General features: G+C 35.7%; 1 protein-coding gene across 1 annotated transcript in view; it reads right to left on the bottom strand.

The window, feature by feature from the left end:
- The window catches only part of LOC134531566 (uncharacterized), a 506,394-nt gene that overhangs the window by 441,057 nt on the left and 45,754 nt on the right, over positions 1-19,583 (bottom strand). Inside the window, exons 2-3 of the mRNA XM_063367273.1 lie at positions 17,348-17,492; positions 9,688-9,827 (exon numbers count right to left, since the gene is read on the bottom strand). Of these exons, the coding sequence (XP_063223343.1) occupies positions 9,688-9,827; positions 17,348-17,492 (285 nt within the window). The remainder of the gene's footprint in view (positions 1-9,687; positions 9,828-17,347; positions 17,493-19,583) is intronic.

Here is a 19,583-nt window from a genome sequence, read left to right as displayed (position 1 = left end):
CTATATTTAATTCTAGAACGTTGTAAGTTTCGTTATGGCAACCTTTAATTCTAATGTCATTTACGTATCTTGGATAGGACATCGCAACCACTTTATCGATTCTAATGTCATGTCCACCATTATGTTTTTATTTGCTGGAAGCCGTCATCTTGGATACTGCCATCTTTGTTTCTGCTGTTTGTTCCTTAAGAGCTCCCCCATCGCTCTATCTCAGCACGTAAGATCGATGTTCCATTTCCTACCAATGTTGTAGTGGGCCTTATCTACATATTAAATTAAATTAAATTGTATACATAATACATTGGAACCGTGGTGATTCGAACCATGACAGCTCTGCCTTATGGGTTGGAAAATATACGCCTGATCGCAAGGCCATCGATATTTGCCAGACAGAGAATTAAATAAGGTTTATTAAAAAGAACACACATATTGGGACTTGTAATTATTTTAATTTGAAATAATAACAGCATCACCCACTATCTATAGTACTTTAATTTTTGCCCGCAAAAGTGCAGTAATTTTTATTCAAATTTAACATCCGCCATATTGTCGGACACTTTGGCAGCCATCTTGAAATTCTGTAATTGATTAGCTAGAAATTTGTGAAAATAATCATCAAAACGCAGATTATTAAAATAGTGATGGAGTCTGTCGATTACAGTACCTATTTCAATGCTTGGTCAATACAAAAATTTAATTTAATTATATATCATATCAAGCAAGTTGGTTAGGCACAACAAGTAAATTGGTCAGACATGTCAATTTGGTGGTCAGGCACATCGTCAGTAGCCAAGAGGTCTTATTTTTTATACTCGGTGAACATTTTAATCAGCTTATGTACAATTTCAGGCGTATAGACCAGGAATCTCCGAACCAAGAGATAAAATTTTTGTCGATAATAGGTAAATATTTTAAACAGATCATGTCCAATGTCAGGCGTTTAAACCAGGCAACTCCTAACCAATAAATAATCAGTCCTAAATACAGACTTAACGTTCCACAATAAAAAAGGTTGCACATTTGGAAGCACAATAAAAAAATAGCCATACATGGTAACTGTCAACAGAAGTGAAAACTTAAAACTTTGTTTTTAAATGTGTAATATGACATCATTTCTACGTCAAATGTACGTAAGAAAATGATTTTGGTATTATATCAGTAATATGTCAGCATGATATAATTTATCCTTACGTAATTTTTTAGTCACAACAGCTGTCAGTGGTATGTAAAAATCACGTAAAAATTCATTACCTAGCTATGACTTACCAGTGACACGTGGTCAAATTAACTTCACTTACTACTACTACAGGATGTCAGTGATGCGTACTCAAAAGATTTTACCCATCCAAAAAAGAGTCCAACACGCATATGATACAGTCGAAAATATACAATGTATTAGTGTATATATGCGTATAGATGTACAAAAGTCGCTGAGATTCGCCAGTCTGGCACAACACGTCACTAGCATGTCGGTGACGCGAACCCATCTGTTTTGCCCTTACCAAAAATCTCTCAACACGGCTAAAGAAGTTTTCAGTTCAAAGATAACATTTGAAAGCACAATCAAAGAGGTAGTAAATTTGGAAGCTAAATAAAAAAAGCAAATTTAGAAGCACGAAAGGAACCACACCTGGAAGAACAATAAAAAAGTAGACTCATTAAAAAATAAATCGCATTTGACAAAATCAACAAACTTTGGTACGAAAATTTAACACATGGTACGTTACGATCTTCAAAAGGATACGATACTACAGACTTCACTACGCGTTTTTAACGAAAAGGATGTTCATTTACACGAACATTCAAATCGGTAGAATACGTCCGCAAATATACGGTAGGTACGCTACAATATCTCCAACTGTCTTTGGTTCCAACTGTCTTTGGCTCTAACAGCTCCAGCGACATTTGACTACAAGACTACAAGGCTACCTAGCTACTAAGCTACAAGTTTACGAGGTTAAAAGGCCACGAGGCTACGGGACAACAAAGCTACAAGTATTCAAGGCTCAAACTGTCTTTGGCTCCAAGAGCTCCAGCGACATTTGGCTACAAGGCAGCGAGACTACAAGGCTACAAGGCTACAAGGCTACAAGGTTACAAGTATTCAAGGATCCAACTATCTTTGGTTCCAACAGTTGCTCCAGTGACAATTAACTACAAGACTACAAGGCTAATGGCTACGAAATTACAAATATACGAGGTTACAAAACCACGAAGCTACAAGGATATGAGTCTGCAAGGATAAACTAGCTACGAGGCTACAAGGTTATGAGGCTACAAGGCTCCAACTGTCTGTGGTTCAACTGGCTACGGCGCTACATAACTATGATGCTACGGGGCTACGAGTCCACAAAGCTACAACTGGCTATAATATCTCCATTCAGCAGCGAAAGTTAATCTATACCATCCAAAAGAACTCGTTGCAAGTAGTCACGATTCTTGCCAACACATGTCAGCAAATATTCTATTGAGATAAATACTATTCATTTTTTATGTTGGATTTGGGATGGTCTCTCACGGTTGCAAGAGAAGAAGGTTTTCCTAGACATCAAGGAGAAGGAAATTCGCCTTGCATGTCATTGTTTCTCAGCTGTCTCAATGCATAGTAATATACTAAGTTATATATATATATATCTTTTTTATGTCTGCCTGAAATTGTTTCCCAGATGTTGTAAAACAAAGTAATCGTTTGTTAATATATCTTATTTTACCGAATTTTACCTGGAACAATATTTTAAGTGCTTATTTGAAACATAAATTCATTAATTAAAGGAAACTGAATAAAACTACTTGTCTCATTACAAAAACAAATGCAGGATAATTTTGTCAGGAATAATCAAAATATCTTGGAGAGTATCAGCAGAAGTCTTGTCAGGAATAACCAGGAGTACACGGAAAAAGCCATCAATACAGAGGCATGGATAAGTAGGAGCACTTGGAGAAAACCAACTAAATATAGACAGGAATAATGATAGAACATGGAGAATACTAACACATGTTTTGTTAAATCAATATCAGTAAATCACAAACATAATATTATAAAAACTAAAAAAAAAAGTATAAAAACATTTTTCTTGTGTTAGAACTCTATAGCCTTGCTGAACAGAGGAAAAGTTCACAAGCTGTGTTGGTTTTCTCCGTGTGCTCCTGGTTATTTCTGACTAGACTGCTGCTAAAAATCTCCAACTATTTCTGATTATTTCTGACGAAATAATCCTTCAATGAATAATATTTAGATTTCAAAGAAATGCTAACTAATGTATCCGTTACCACTGTGCGACTTTGGGAAAATTTTTATATATTTTTCCGTTTCGTGGTCCATAGACCCCAAAACCATCGTCAACTCAAAAGTTTATATATATATTTATATATCTATAAATCACAATTTTGTGGACACGATAGCTATAGCATTTTTTCACAAATCACTTCCAAAATAATAAATACAATCAATTAGTGGAATATCTCGGTCAACTTCGTTTATCAGAAATTTCTGAACAAAGGGGTATAAATGGGGAAGATTTTTGAAAACAATAAAAATCGCTATAATGCCCATAATATGTAAAATAACACATCCGTTTGAACGTATTAGAACTCGTAGGAGTAATAACAAAATATTTTGTCTAAACTTGGTTTTGCTACTATCAACCATAACCGCAATTGTTTGAAAAAAACATGGGTTGGAGGACAAAATAAAATCATAACTCCCTTCGTAGGCAGAACATCGTATTCATACAAATTATGTATTAATCTTATAATTTTTATTTAAAACCTTTTCTGAAACAATTTTTCATTAGACTAACTTGCTGCAAAGGGTTGAAAAAATGAGGGGTAAAATTTTAAAAAAAATTATGCCTCCCTTAGTAAGTACACTACCAAATCCGTTTCAAATGTTTTACCTAAAACTTTTGTCTGAAATTTTTTTTGATACAACAAACCATTACTGCAAGGGGTGGAAATTACAAAGTTACTAATAATGTCATTACTTTTTTTAATATATATTGTATCTAATATGTTATAATTTATTGTAAAATGTGAAAACATTATATAAAACCTTAGACTGAAACAATTTTTCATGAAACGAAATATCACCATAAACATAGGGGTTTAATTTTAAAAAACTTTGTTACTATCAAGTTCGTCGGAATTAATTTTAATGTTACCTCAAACCTTTCTCAAAAAAAACTCTATACTACATATTAGTGCAAGGGATGAAAAATAGTGTTAGAAGATCAAAAATAATTGCATAACTATCTTAGTAGGCATAATATTAAATTTGTTAAGGCATTCAATGTTTGAGGAGAAGCTTTGATGCGGTATCAGTTTTCACTTTAGTGCCTGTCCCAGAAGATCTTCAAATTTTACTCACACTTCTGGGAGAAGATAACCTGAGCTGTAAATTTCACAGAATACTGTATTTCTTCCACCTTCTTCTCATTCAAAGGGCAGATCTACAGCAACAGGAAGGCATTGCCATGGGCTCACCATTCTCTCTCCTCTTAGCCAACATTTTTATGGCCGAATTTGAGGAAAAATCCAGCTTAAACCCCAAGTGCTGGTACAGGTATTTAAATGACATCATTGTGATTTTGAGCCATGGTAAAGATAAGCTGCAAGCCTTCCTGAAAAACCTGAACAACATCCATCTGAACATACATTTCACCATGGAAATGGAAGTGGAAAGAAAATGACATATCCTGGATGTCTTGGCCACGAGAGAAGAGGATAACCACATCAGCCACAGTGTTAACAGAAAAGCAACCCACACAGACAAGTATCTACAGGCGAGTTCATACCATTGTGGCCCCCAGGCCACATTTATGTTATTTATTTATTTTAGTTGTTATTGATTTTACGAATTATTTCCAATTTAAATGATTTATTTTTTTGTAAAATCTTATTTAATGTTATTTTGGTTAATTATTTAATTATTGTGATTATTTCCTTTTAAAGTTATATTCTGGTTTGGTTTCGTTCTACTTGTATTGTTATTCAATATATATCGATTGTGTTTTCATGGCCGGCTACTGGGAGCGCGGGTTCGATGCACCGATGACGTCATGAGCGCCCGAGTGCCGGTGGGGGCGGACTGAACTGTGCGCCGCGGTCTGTTGGTTTTGGGAGTCGCCGCGACCGGACGTGTGTCGTGAGGCAGGGAACACGGCTTTTCGACTCTGCACCAGCCAGTCCTCACCGGGGCCTGCTGAGATGGTGCCTTGCCTTACCCAGAGGCGTGTTCAGCGGGAAGATATTCGCAAGCTACGCTAAGGTAAAGAGGCGACACATAGCTTTGGCAGTAGCGGGTTGTGGATCAAGATTTATTATTAAAAAGAAGCATAGTTTTGCAAGGCGAACTTTTATATGAACTGCGCATAACTGTGCAAGCTTATTGATTAGACCCTCCCGTTTATTAAAATGGGTGAATGCTACTTTGCTTGACTTTGATAAATGTGGAGTGTAGAAATTGCCGTTATGCCCTGAAGAGACTTATAATTTCAATTATGTTTACCTGCGAGATTTGCCCTCAGAACTAAAACATTTTTAGTGCAGCCGCCTCGTTCTGACTGAGTAATATTTTCCATGGCACATTTGACTGAACTATATCAACGCATTTTCTGAAGGTCACGGTTATCAGCTGTTTGATTCTTGGAAGCAAGACGTGCAAATATTGATGGTCGTGCACGTGTATAAATCCGGCTCCCAGTAGGACTCTTTTTGGAACTTTTATAATTAATTGTTTTTATTATAAAGTATTTTTTATAGTATTTGTATTTTCTGATTATATAGGTTATTTGGTTCAGGTAATTGCTATGCATAAAGGTTTAATTTTTTTGTTTATGAATCTTTTGAAAATGTTATTAATAATAAAATTTTGAGTAGCCTTAATCTGTTTGATTTTTGAAATGAGCCAAAGTCTTGCTGTATACGTTCGTAATTATTCTCCCTTTCATAGCTCGACCGCCCGGGTGCAACTTTTGGAGCGAATTACCTATTTTTGGTTTTCCCTGTTTTTTGTATTGATAGTTACCCAGGGTGAGTCGGGGACGGGACCCCCCTTCCAATTTGACCGGAAGGCGGGTTTCACCATCCTCCATCTCAGAAGAGAACAGTCATCTCAACTTTTGTCAACAGAGTTAGAGCCATTTGCGAATAAAATAATATTAGGGAAGAAATGAAACATCTAGCAAGTGCTCTTCAAGTAAATGGCTATTCATAATCAGAAATTAGGAACACCATGAAGCCACCTGAATGGCAAAAGAAAGGGCATCTTCCTAATAAAGCTTTCATTCCTTACATCAAAGGAATTTCCGACCAATTTGCAAGAATTCTTAGGAAGCATGAAATTCGCACAGTTTTCAAACCTAAAAACAAAAATGTGGGGTCTATGACAATTGTGAAAGATTAAACCTCATCCAAAAACCTAACTGATGTGTACAAGATTCCATGTTCTCGTGACAAGGTATATATAGGACAAACTGGCAGACGGATAATCACAAGGGTTAAATAACATATCAGCGACTATAACAATGAAAACCCCCGATCTGCTATAGCAGAACACTCCTCGGAAACCAGACACAGCATTGATTTCAACCAAATCCACACCATAACCAACATCTCAAAATACAATAAAATACACATTCAAAAATCAATAAACATATTAAAACACCCAGCAAAAATAAATATAGAATATAACTACAAATTAAGCCTAATAAAGGATCCACTCTTCAGACAACCTCAAACCCCAGCTCTGCATCTAACAAAAGACAGGTCGTTTCTAGTTGGCAAAACAGTCTACACAATAAGAAGAGAAGACGACACAGTTTTTCCGGCACCCACAGCCAATCACAGAAGCCTAGCTCCGATTGGCTAAACCAACCGGCCAACTAGACGAAATGAAGGCTGTGATTGGCCCACACCTACAGCCAATCGAGAAACACTTTTCTCAGTTGAGAGTATTAAAGGCAGTAGAACTTGTGACAACCTCAGTAGGTAACTCTCCCTGATGATGGCGACTGCAATGTCGACCGAAACATCGGTAATATATTCGCTTTGGACGCGGCTAGAACCCTGAAGCCAAGCCACTTGCAGTCAAATGTCGTTGGAGCTGTTGGAGCCAAAGACATTTGGTGGCATTGTAGGCTACTGTATGTTGGCGATCGTATCCTACCGAGGTGAATGTTCGTGTAAATGTACATACTTTTGGTTAAATGCGCCTAGTAAGTCTGCAGTATCGTATCCATCTGATGACATCGAAACTCTCTGGTAAGATTGTAACACACCAAGTTGAATTTTCGTGCAAATGTATGTCCTTTTCGTCAAATGCACTTCATTTTTTAATATGCTACCAAATGTGCTTTCTTTTTTGAATGTTCTTCTAAATATGCTCCCTTTTTTGATTGTACTTCCAAATGTCCTTTCTTTTTTTTTTGTGTTTCAAATGTGTTCCTTATTTTAGTTTGGATAGTTAAGTCTGCACTCAGGACTGATGCCTGGTATAAACGCCTGCCATTGGACATGGCCTGTTTAAAATGTTGGAAAAAATTACCTTTTGGTTCGGAGATGCCTAGTCTATATGGATGAAATTGTTCATGAGCTCTTTAAAATGTTCGACCAATATCGAAAAATAAGACCTCTTGGCTACTGACTGTATGTGCCTGACCATCAAATGGACATGTCTGACAAACCTAATTGTGTCTAACCAACTTGCTGGATGTGTCTGTACAAATTATCTGACGTGCCTGGCCACCGATTTGATATGTCTGGCCAACAACTCTATTAGTATGACCATCATCTGTTCGTGTTTGCCTGATCAAAAACTGAATGCGCCTTGCCACATACTAAACGTGCGTTCCTGGCCACTGAACAGAAGTGCCTGGTCACCAACTGGGCATACCTTGCCACCAACTGGACACGTTAGCCTGACCAACCGATTGGACGTGCGCGCCTGGCCAACCATCTTATGTGCATGGTCACCAACTTGACATGAACAGCTTACATCAAGATGTGCCTGGCCACAGACTAGATGTGCCTAACAACCAACTGGCGTCTCCAACCAACAACTCATGTGTCTGGACACCAATTGGTTGTTTCTGGCCACACCTGGTCATGTTAGCCTGACAAAAAACTGGAAGTGCCTAGCTAGATGCACTTGGTTAATTTACGGTAATGTGGAAATGCCATGAAAACACATGTTAGACATGTAAAGGACTCGCTTTGCCTTCAAAGAAGACTGTAGATATCGAGAAATGCTGATTTTTTTTGTATTTGTATAATTTACATAATATATTTTTTGTATTTTTGTTGTTTTTCTCTAACCTGTGTTTTTTGTTAAATTGATGATATTTAATTTAATTACATTTTTGTATTAATCAAGGATCGAAAGAAGTACTGTAATAGATCGAATCAATGACTATTTTAATAAGTAATTTTTTGATGATTATTTTCCCGAATTTCTAGCTAAATAATTACAGAATTTCAAGATGGCTGCCAAAATGTCCGACAATATGGCGGATGTCAAGGTAATAAATAATTATTGTACTCTAGTGAACAAAAATTAAACTGCTTCAGCAGCACCACCCTCTAGCAGGTGATGCTAGTATTCCTTCTAATTAAAGATAAATACAAGTCCAAATATGTTTTTTTTATACACATACAATTCTTGGTCTGGCAAATGTCTCGATGGCCCTGCGATCAAAGGCGTATTTTTTCCAACCCATAAGTCCGAGCTGTCATGGTTCAAATCACCATGGTTCCAATGTATTTAGTATAAAATAAAGTAAAATTTAATATGTGGATAAGGTCCACAACAACATTGGTGTAGGAAATGTGACATAGACCTTATGGCGATAGACATAGCGATGCTGGCGCTCTCAAGGAACAAAAAGCAGAAAGAAATATGGCGGTATCCAATATGGCAGCCTTAAGAAACCAAATTGGTGGTCGGTAAATCATCCAATATGGTGGCCTCCTGCAGAAGAAAACAAAATGGTGACATGATGTCGAAATCGAAAAAGTGGTTGTTATGTCACATACAAAATGGCGGCCATGACATTAGAATTCAATATTGCCATAACGGAAATCGCTACCTTCTAGAATCCAATATGGCGACTGTAACCAAAAGTGCAACATTGACATCGTACACATCCAAGATTGCGGACATAAGGAAAAGTAAAATGTTCTAGATTTTATTATGGCGGAATATAATATTTCGGAATAAAATATGGCCACTAGGGTCAAGGTAATTCAAGGTAAAGATTATCCATGATGGTTTTTGTGACTTCATAATAGAAGATAGCGGCCGACATTACCAATCTTCACTCCTAATCCTGCCGCAGGACCGACCAAAGTAAACTACTATAGTAACTATTTATGTACATAACATCTTACCCTTATTTAAAATAAAGAGTAAAATTCGGAATTCTTCGTTTACATTTGAAGGGAAAAAAGGATGCATCGGTAGTGGTTCGGAAACATGCTTGCAGCAATGAAACCTGCTGTTTTTTTTATCATAATTTCAGAATATAACATTCTGAAAGCCCCTTTGTTCTCTTAATGTAATATTTATGAACTATTAAGTTGGTGGCTAATATTGTGTAGCTCTTGGTGTTTTTTATGTGAGTGCTTGTACAGTTGAACTTTGCTAACCCGTGTATCTCAGCGGCAAACGCCCACGAAGATCATTGCACTTACCTTTTGAGGATCGTGTTTTTCATAAGGCAGCTGCGTGGAGACGTGGAACATGATCTCTATACTTCGCCAGTTGGTGTAGACCGAGTACAAGCCCGTGAGGTCGTGTACCGTGTCCAGACCCCCCTTGTACTTGTCGAAACCTGCGCACAAGGCAACGAGAACATGCTGTTCAACACACCTTTTCACAACATTATAACGAATGGAAGATATACATTTATGTCTACATACTCATACATTTTATTCATTTAACAAAGATGAGAAAAAGTCACTTTACGGATAGTTTTTATAGTCAAAACCATCTAAAATTCTTTAGTATTATTTACAGCATAATAACTTCTACAGTATTTTAAACAATAAATTTTTCTAGCCCTAAACGTAAAGCCTAACTTAACTACAGGCACACATCATCACCTGTCTGAGGTAGCTAAGATTTTATAAGTGAATGCTAGTTAAAATGTAATGTTTCCTCCAGTTGCCAATTTGGGATTTCAGTTATTAAGTAGTCAATAAATTTTTCAAATTCAATATTATGTTGCTACGAGAAAGTTGTAAGAAGCCTAAGGCAACCTTTGAAAAATTATGAATATAACAAACACTTTAATTTAATATGAAGGAAATCTTTAAAAATGTCATTTATTTTAATATTTTAAAAATGAGGAATATTTCTTATGTATATATGTATATGAAATGATAAAAAATATTTTATGAAAAATTAGTTTTTAATGAAGAACCTCTTGAAAAATTACATTGCATGTTATTTGTCTCTGGTCATTCAATACTCTCCTTTGCTGTGGATAAGATTCAATATACACCAGGATGGCAACAATTTTGGCAGTGCAATTCGTATAAAGGCGTTCAATCGAATAGTGTACGCAACAACATTAATATTGTACAATTCAAATGTGCCTTAACATTTCGTGATTAATTTAATGCAATCATTAGCGCTGGAAAATTGACACAACATAGATTGGTAGATTCATATTTGCAATTTCAGGTCAACAACTTGAATTGTATTAAAAAGATATACTAGGTGAAAACGTGAGTAGTATGTAAATGGGGCTCCGGGCACAGGCGCAGGCGCGAGTAGCCAGGAGCCGATCCGCCATCTTGGATTGTGACGCCATGACGCCCATCTTGGATGACCTTAACCTTGACCTCTGACCTTGACTGTGAACTTTGCCCTTAAAAATTGGCCAAAATTTGCCCTAAATTCGCCAAAATTTCCATTTTATTGGAAAAAATTCCGCCAAAAATTCTCAAAAAATTTGTTAATTCAAAAATTAGGATTTCGAAAACCTCAAAATACTTTTTGCCGTAGAAAGAACACAAACTCCTAAAAGAGGCTTAAGCATCCATGTCTACAGCCTCTGATAAGCCTCTGATGTCATCTAGGATTATAACGCCATCGTTGCAATTTACGTTACGGCCGCCATCTTGGAAATCCGTCATTTTCATGATAGAAAATCGGGAACATTTTTAAAATTCATAAAAATTATAATCGATCGAATTAGTAATAAAAATAAAATAAAATTATTTAAAAAAAAATTATAAAAAACGGACACATACGACATGGAGCTCGGAGTCCTCGCTTCGAACACGGCGAGTGCAAAAAAATAAAAATGGTCACCGATCCTTCTTCCATGGAAGCCGCTGGCAGACTGACCTCCCACCACTTATTTCAAGGTATATATATCATTAGCTAGTATGACGTTATGTCCGCCATCTTAAAAATCCATAATTTCAATGCTAGAAATACGGAATTTTTGATGTTTCAATATGTTTTGAGATTTTTTTCGGATTTACTTCCTACCACCCCCCCCCAAAAAAAAACTAGAAATTTTAATGGATTGTGGCGAATTTTTGAGTCTTTTGACAATATTAGGTAAATTCTGAAGGTCAAGGCTAAAGGTCAAGATCAATGTCATCCACGATGGTTGCAGAGACGTCTAAATTTAAGACGGCCGATCCCATCCAATATCAACACTTAGAACCCAGGTCTATAAGAAACCAATATATACTACTACTTACATCTATGACAAATACATTGTTTTAATTTGAAAACTCATTTAGGTTAGGTACTACATTTTATCTTATTGAAGTTTTGTGTAATGTTTTCTTTAAAAAAAAATGTGTTACAAGTTTTGTGTAAAGTTATAGTTACTGTAACTGTATAATAACAACTACATGCCGAAAAGAAAAGCGCAACTCTCACGAATGACACCTCAGTCGAGAGCATTAAGGTTGGTTCGCCGACATCATGCAGTGAACAGTGCAGACATCATTAAAACATGCTTAAATAATCTCGCTTATGAAGTTCTATTCAAAGGCTGAATTTTCAAATAAACCTGAGAGCTTGTTTTATCGCAAATGTGGATAATGATATCCTACACCATTTACTCAACTTTTGAGAAGGAGCATTTTCTTCTCCAAACTTGAACGATAACGGTGCTGAAATCGTACTAAATGAGACTCTAGGTAGAATACTGCACAACATGCAGCATCTTATAGACCTTGAATAACTACTCGACAGAGACTTTCATTGGGTGTGTTCAAGGGCAATAGTGTTGCCTATGAACGACATTGTCAATAAAGTCAACATCTAATTCTACAAAACGTTCAAGGCCAAATCAAAAACTATAAGTCGGTTGACCCAGTTGGCAATGTCGGGTAAGTAGTCCGTTAGCCACAATTATTTTTAAATTCACTGAATCCATCTGGCCTGCCACCTCACGAACTATTATTAAAAAAATCGGTACGCCTAACATGCTCTTACGAAATATAAGCCCACATAATATGTGTAACGGAACAAGGCTACTAATAAGAGACTTAAAAATAACTTTGTGGTGACCTACCTCATCGGCCCAGCAGGCGGCCAGTTCGCGCACATCCCGAGGATTGCAGTGATCCCCACGGACTTACCGAAATGTTTCAAACGGCTCAAGTTTCCCGCAAAAGATTTATTTGCACTGACCATTAATAAGTCTCGAGGACAAACCTTTTCTTTGGTTGGAATTGATTTACGAAAAGAGAGGTTCTCCCATAGGCATCTATCTACGAGGTTTTTTTTTTCAACCTCCGATCGGCTGTAATAAAAAAACGGGAATGAATTGGGAAATTATTTTAATGTCAAAAGAAACGTACATCTTTACTCCATTTTTCCACATTATCACCGTGCAGATTGAGGCATTTGTCGTACCGATGCACCAGCTTTCCAATACCCTCTGCATAAAATGATGCCTCCTGCCTATTCAGCCACGTTTTAACAGTGCCCTGCAGTGTGATTACAGTTTCATTTCTCCGTGGCATGCCCATTAATCGATACCCTAATCGCTCGTACACGAATCGACACGTCTCGTAGTGTTTACCCCCTTCCACCAACCATGTGGAGCGGCCAACTCACACCTCAGATTTCGATGGGAAGTGTTTGATCACCCTCCTTACAGTCCGGATTTGGCACCGAGTGACTATCACCTTTTCCCCACGTTGAAAAAGTGGCTTGGAGGACGACGCTTCAACACCAATGAAAATAAATTTTCTACACGCTGAAATTCTGCGACCCAGCCAGGAATCTTACCAGGGAATAGGGGCCATTCCCTAACTTTCGCCAGTTAACATCACTAGCCTTAAATTTCATCTTCTCTTAACAATACTATCCATACATTTGTATTCTCACTGTTGTTAACAAAATAAAAGTTAAGGCCAGAGTTTCTGGCAACACAGCATTTTGTCCTCCTTGTCACATAACTCTTGTACCAAAAAATCCAAGGTTTAAAAAACGTTCCGGTTATCAAAGAAGTAACACATAATTTTCTTTATTTTCTTTATATTTTGGCAATAATTATTGCCTTTTCTTAGCTTAGTAAAATATACTATTGTTTAATACACAGAGTGAAAGAGAAATACGAACTTATTATATCAAAATAATATGAAATTAATGGTAATTAAAATCTTGTCAGCACTTAGAAACCTTTCAATCTTATTAATCTCAATTAATTCAAGTCTGCATTATGACGCGACGTATAAGTTATGACGGCTAAATTTATAGATTTAAAATTATACTATGTTTGGGATACTTGCTATGGGAGCAATTTATAGTGATATATTTTTAATCTAATTCCCGATATTGTATAACACGGCTATATCCGTAAAGTAAAAAAGAACTTTTTGCTATATTATGCAATTATTAATATTATTGAGGAAAATGTTATACGACTGTATACTTCATTGGGAGATGACTCGTGAGAAAGTATTTGCTATACATATATACTTTCTAAATAAAACAAAAAATTAACAATGAGTTTCAAAAAAACTACATTTTATACATTTTAAAAATTATTAACATCAGCTAAAAATAATTAAAAATATAAACCAATACTATCACCATGCAATATTTTTTCTAGATCCATAAAATGATAATTTTTTTATAGTAATAACTGGTTTTTACAACATTCGTATGAAATATCACTTACCAAATTTAAATTGTAAAAGCATGCACTACATACTAAACATTTTTTTAGTATTTCATTCAATTTTATCAAACCTTTACTAAAAACCACGGTATAAAATTCACTGTCCGAAATAAGCGAATTAAGCAAAGTGTTTACTGTAAGGTACACACGCACAGTTTCATTAATTAAAAGTACTTTGAAGGCCACTAAAATATTCTTTTTTAGTTTGTAGCCTAGCTTGGCGCATACACAAACGTCAAGGGGCATTTAGCAAAGTTGTTTAGACAAGTGGAGCAATGAAGAAAAACTGATTCTAAATCAAATAGCAAAATTATTTATTAAAACGTGGGGATACTATGAAAGATTTTAAAGGTGTTCGATATATTTAGATAAGGATTATGTTTTGTAATTTAAGTTTTCATTTTTACATTTTAACCCTAGAATGAACTTAAAACATGTAATCGTATCGTATAAAGTTTTTCGTTACCGTTAGAATGTAGTCTTTGCCATAAAATTTTATACTTTTAATAGATAATTCAAATATAAAACACAATTGGGAAATCGTATAACAGTTTTAAATGATTTCTCGGAAAACCTAATTTAAATTTATTAATGACTAACATACTAAACAATTGGGGTGGGTAGACGTCGGAGCGACTGCCGCTGGGTTTTTTTCCGAAAATTCTGTTCAAGTTCCAAAGTAGGATGCTTAGGATCCTTTGAAGGAATTGTTAAAATAAAAATGTTGCTTGGGTGTGATGTGATTGTCTGCTTCTTCTGGGTTGTCCACGTCCAATGATGATATGTTCCTTGCGTCATGTTTGGGTTGTGCCGATGTAGACGGCTGCAGCTCGTGGCGTCATATTGCGTGTGCGCGCTCGCCGCTGGCCGCCTGGGGGTGTTCTGAGTTACGTGTGGCGTCTCGACTCTGAGTGACCGCTGATCGGAACAGCCCGACTTCTACTGGGCTCTCGGAACCTCACTTCAAGATCGGCCACTCGCTTTCAAACATGGCGGCTTGGAAGCGTGGTGGCAACAGTTACGTAAAAGATGGATAACCAATCATTCATAGTTTACTCACTTCTTACATTATTCTTAAAGTAAATTTAATTATATTTAAAACTTGTTGTTTAACTACCTATTATTCCAATATAAACGATTCACTACGAGATAAGGTACAGTTTTCTAGTTCTGTCATCTAAGGAAGAAGTGGTGGAGTGGGTTTTGGTAATGGCGTGTAACCAAAATGGAAAATATTTTGTGAGCTAAAATCAACCCTTAATATTTTTTGTTTGGAAATTAAGTAGATTTAATTTTTTAAAATAATTAAAGACTTCAAATTTTTTAAGGTACCTATGATATTAAGTTTTAACCTTATCTTCCATAACTTTATCAGCATACTCAGATATTGTTTAGTGCTTTTTTCGTGTTTTATATTTTAATTAATACTTTCAAGACTTACATTTTAAATTAACATTTCTTGTTTTAAATTATTCTCAAAAGACTTCATATTTATTCAAACAATTAAGTTTTAGGGGTTTAATTTGAAATGCTAGCTTATTGGAGATTACACTGATAAAGTAAGGTTATAGTCGAATTAAAAAAAAAAGTAGGCCTACCTAATAATTTCTCTTATTTTCATTCCTGTGAATGATAACGAACAACAAATCGTTAAAAAAAAAATAAAAAAAAGTATTCTACTTGTTGGAGAACCGATACGAAAACAATCTCTCACAGCAGTTTGAGCCCGCGACCCTAACAACTAAGCTAAATCAGTCGATGTTCATATTTTATTTGTTTTTGGTTAATCGTTATTAGTTTTTTAAGTTTAAAAAGCAAATTATATACGTTTTTTTCAATATTTAATGTACGAATTCGGTTAGTAGCGTTTTTAAACTGTTGTGCCTACTTTAATAACATTCATACATAAAAATATAATAAAGTTATTGTGTTACAATTAATTTAGCAAGATTTTTCATAAGAAAAATACCATTTCATTCTAACCAAAATGTACACATGTGGATACATAGAATAATTTATCGGCATACGGCGGAAAACTTCACTCTAAATTCCCCTGTTTCGTGCTAAACAAAGACAAGATATTCCTTTCATTTTTGACACGGTTTTATTATTAATATATGCTGTTCCAAGTTTTTACAGTAGGTTAGCGTTTTTTAAGCTCAGAGTTTAAATAAATAGCTACGATTTAGTGATAATTTATGAAGATGTAACGGCCGTTTAGTGCCGCCATGTTGGTCGTCTGGAACGCTCGGGAGGAGGAGGCAGAAGACCCGAACATTGCCGAGAAAGCGGACCCTCGTACCGATAGAGCGCTCAGGACAGCACTTCAAACACTAGTTCCGATCGACGAGCGAGCAGTATGTTGGAATCGACATGGAAAGCTTACGATAGAATAAACCCCTTGGGCCGATTCCATCACATTTTTCTGGTCTCTTTCTCTCTAAATCGATAAAGCCTACATCTCTCTGCATCTGAAAGTCTAGGTGGTTGGTTAAAAAATGGTGTCACTCGTTGCTTCTTCGATTTCTTCACTTTTGGTTTGGGCATTATTCCTTGCTGTTTGCGTAAAAAAAAATCGTGCGCGAAATATTAATTTTTTTTTTACGACACTTGGTTTAACTCTAAAGTAAATAATCAAAGATATTTGAAGCAAGTTGACTAAATACTTTCGTAGCTAGCTCGCTTGCGACTGAACGCTAGCCGCGCATACTACGCATCTTAGCGTTCGGTGCCGGCGGTGATGTAATTGTGGAACATGCTAGTGGGGAGGGGGGAACGTTGGCGTCAGAGTAGACTTTACAATGGTATAGTTATTATTAGTCTCGAGTGTATAGTTACGGCATAGTGGGTGTTTCAAAATATCCTATTTTCGTGTCACCAAGAATTTGTCATGATCCTCCGTATGAAACATAAGACAATTAATGAATTCTCGTCAAAAGTAATTTATGACAATGACTTCAAACGAACGGTTAAGTCAAAACGGTAAAACTTCTAAGTTCATGATGCTGTTTAAATATAACTGGGTTTTTAATAAAAAAAATTGAATAAATAGTTTTTAAATTGATCAAATATTTTTATAAGTGAACCAAAGATTTAAAATAAATTATCTGAATAAAATAAGGGGAAAAATGAAATGACAGATACGAGCCCCGCCAATGGGAAGACTCGAATTTCGACCGAGGTAGGGTTACCTTTGAGACGCACTTTGTCGCCCAGGATCTGCAGGAACTCCTCGAACAAAGGACTGTTGTCGTTGTTGTCCAGGATCTCCTCCTCGGTGTACTGGCCCTCCTTCACGTATATCACGCCCACCTTCAGCTCGGACTTGATGAACACCTGCGAGCACACGCACACACGCTGTGAAGCCCGGCCGAGGGTCACCCAGACGAACATAACTGTTATTTATGTGCAACTTCTTAGCTCTGAGGAGTAGGTGGCCAGCGTAAATTAGCCCGGGGAGGGGGAGGGGAGGTTTAGCCGACGCAAGTCTCTGGATAGGTGCTTGTTTGTTGCATGCTGCCCATATTTTCGCCTTTATGCGTACAATAAGCAGAACAATTAAACATATCTAGAAATGTTTCCATAAAACATAGTTTTGACATTTACTTTTATCAACTCCGCTTCACAGTAAAGATTTTGAAAGTTCAAGCGGACCCCTCAGTGAGAAACTACTTAATTCAGGGGGGGGGGGGGACTTCTCCCGGAATTTGGTAGGAGTAATTGCGTGAATGGAACGGAAGTCACGTGGAACGGAAATGTGTAACCACGGAACTGCCTCTGAGGTGGATGGCGCGAACCAAAGTTCACAAAGACAAATAGTAAATTATAGTATTGACTGTTAATGAATTTCAATAAGATGGGCAGCGTTTTAATAATATTCCTTGTCGAAAATCATGTCTGAATCCGGGAAAAGTATTTTGTTTTTAAGTAATTTTCGCTTTTATCGGAGCCGTTTGATTATATAGTTTAACCGCTCACTCTGCAAATGGAATGATTCGATAGTTGACGTAGCTGCTCCGGCAGCGAGTTCTAGCAGCAAGTGCGGAAGATACATGTATACATGTGACTTGCGTCCAGAAATGTAGTTGAAAACACAATTTGTGTATATTTATTACGCTCACCATTATTTTAAAGAATTCTACCTTAGATTTCATGTCAGATGTCCAAGATTCGTTTAATAAATGAATTTACATCACGAGAACACATGTTTTTTAAAAACATAATTAGTCCCTGTTTCAACATAACAAGTCATATTTCTGAAAATGTTGAATGAGAGAAGGTAGTTTAAAATATGTTTATTAATAATTTCAAATACCTTAAATTAAGTTTGTTTTGATCCGTATATATTATTTTTTAATGTTAAAACCATAGTTAAAAAATTTTCACCACTTTAGAGGTAGAATTCCATCAGTTAGTGAAACTGAATTGATAGATTTTGTTTGTTTATAAATAATACCTATAAACGCTAGATAAGCTTCAGAGATATTATTTTTTTAATAAAATAAATTAAAAAACTTTTTTCACCCCTTTTGCGGTCGAATATAGAAAATAGTAAAAGATAAATACATGCTACGAAATCACATACTGTACGTTATTCTTACTGTGTTTATTTCCTCCCACTTTATTTAATAGAAGATATGATTTATTGCTGAAAACTTACTTACGTTTCACTACGTTTGGCGAAGAATAAAAAAAAAAACTGGTAAAAGGACTTTTCATAAACTATTATTTAATTTATTCATCATCAGTATTTCTTTATTTTAAGAAATATGATATTTTACTTAAAATACTAACGCGTTTTTACCGCCTTTCAAGTTGAATCTCAATAAAATATATAAAAAAAATTATATTTAACTTATATAAGTTGCTCATGCTCGGTTTCTTACCTAAAACATGATTTGCTTTGGAATTATGATTTTTCTGTATTGAATTCAAACTTACTGCCTTTAAATCCCATTGAAGGTCGAGTTAAAAAAAATAATTGGAAAATACTATCCGTGTATTATATTTCTGCTTGTTGATTTGTAGTTTATAACCTTTAGATGTAGTAGTTTCAGAAGTACGCATTTTTTCTTCAAACCAAATTTTCCCCTTTCGTAAAGTGGTAAAAAATTGTGGTTACTTAGTTTTACTATTCTTATTTTATATCTTACGTGTATCTTTAATAGTTACAAAATACTATTTTTTTAAGAAATAAAAACATACCCCATTTTTCTTTTAGGGACAAATTTAAATCAATTAAAAATTATATATGTACAAATTAAACCCTGAAAGCACATTGTTATTTCTTAATTCATGTGCTCTGATTATTATATAATGGGAAGTATTCATTTTCCTTTTAAAATTAATACTGGCCCTATTAGGGGCTGTATTTCGTGAAAGGATAAAATTGTGGTTGGCATTTTTGTTATGTTTTTTATTCATACC

The sequence above is a fragment of the Bacillus rossius genome, chromosome 5 (assembly GCF_032445375.1).
Source record: "Bacillus rossius redtenbacheri isolate Brsri chromosome 5, Brsri_v3, whole genome shotgun sequence".
NCBI lineage: Eukaryota > Metazoa > Arthropoda > Insecta > Phasmatodea > Bacillidae > Bacillus > Bacillus rossius.
Note: the sequence above shows the minus strand (reverse complement) of the source record. Positions and strands in the feature narration are given on the sequence as shown.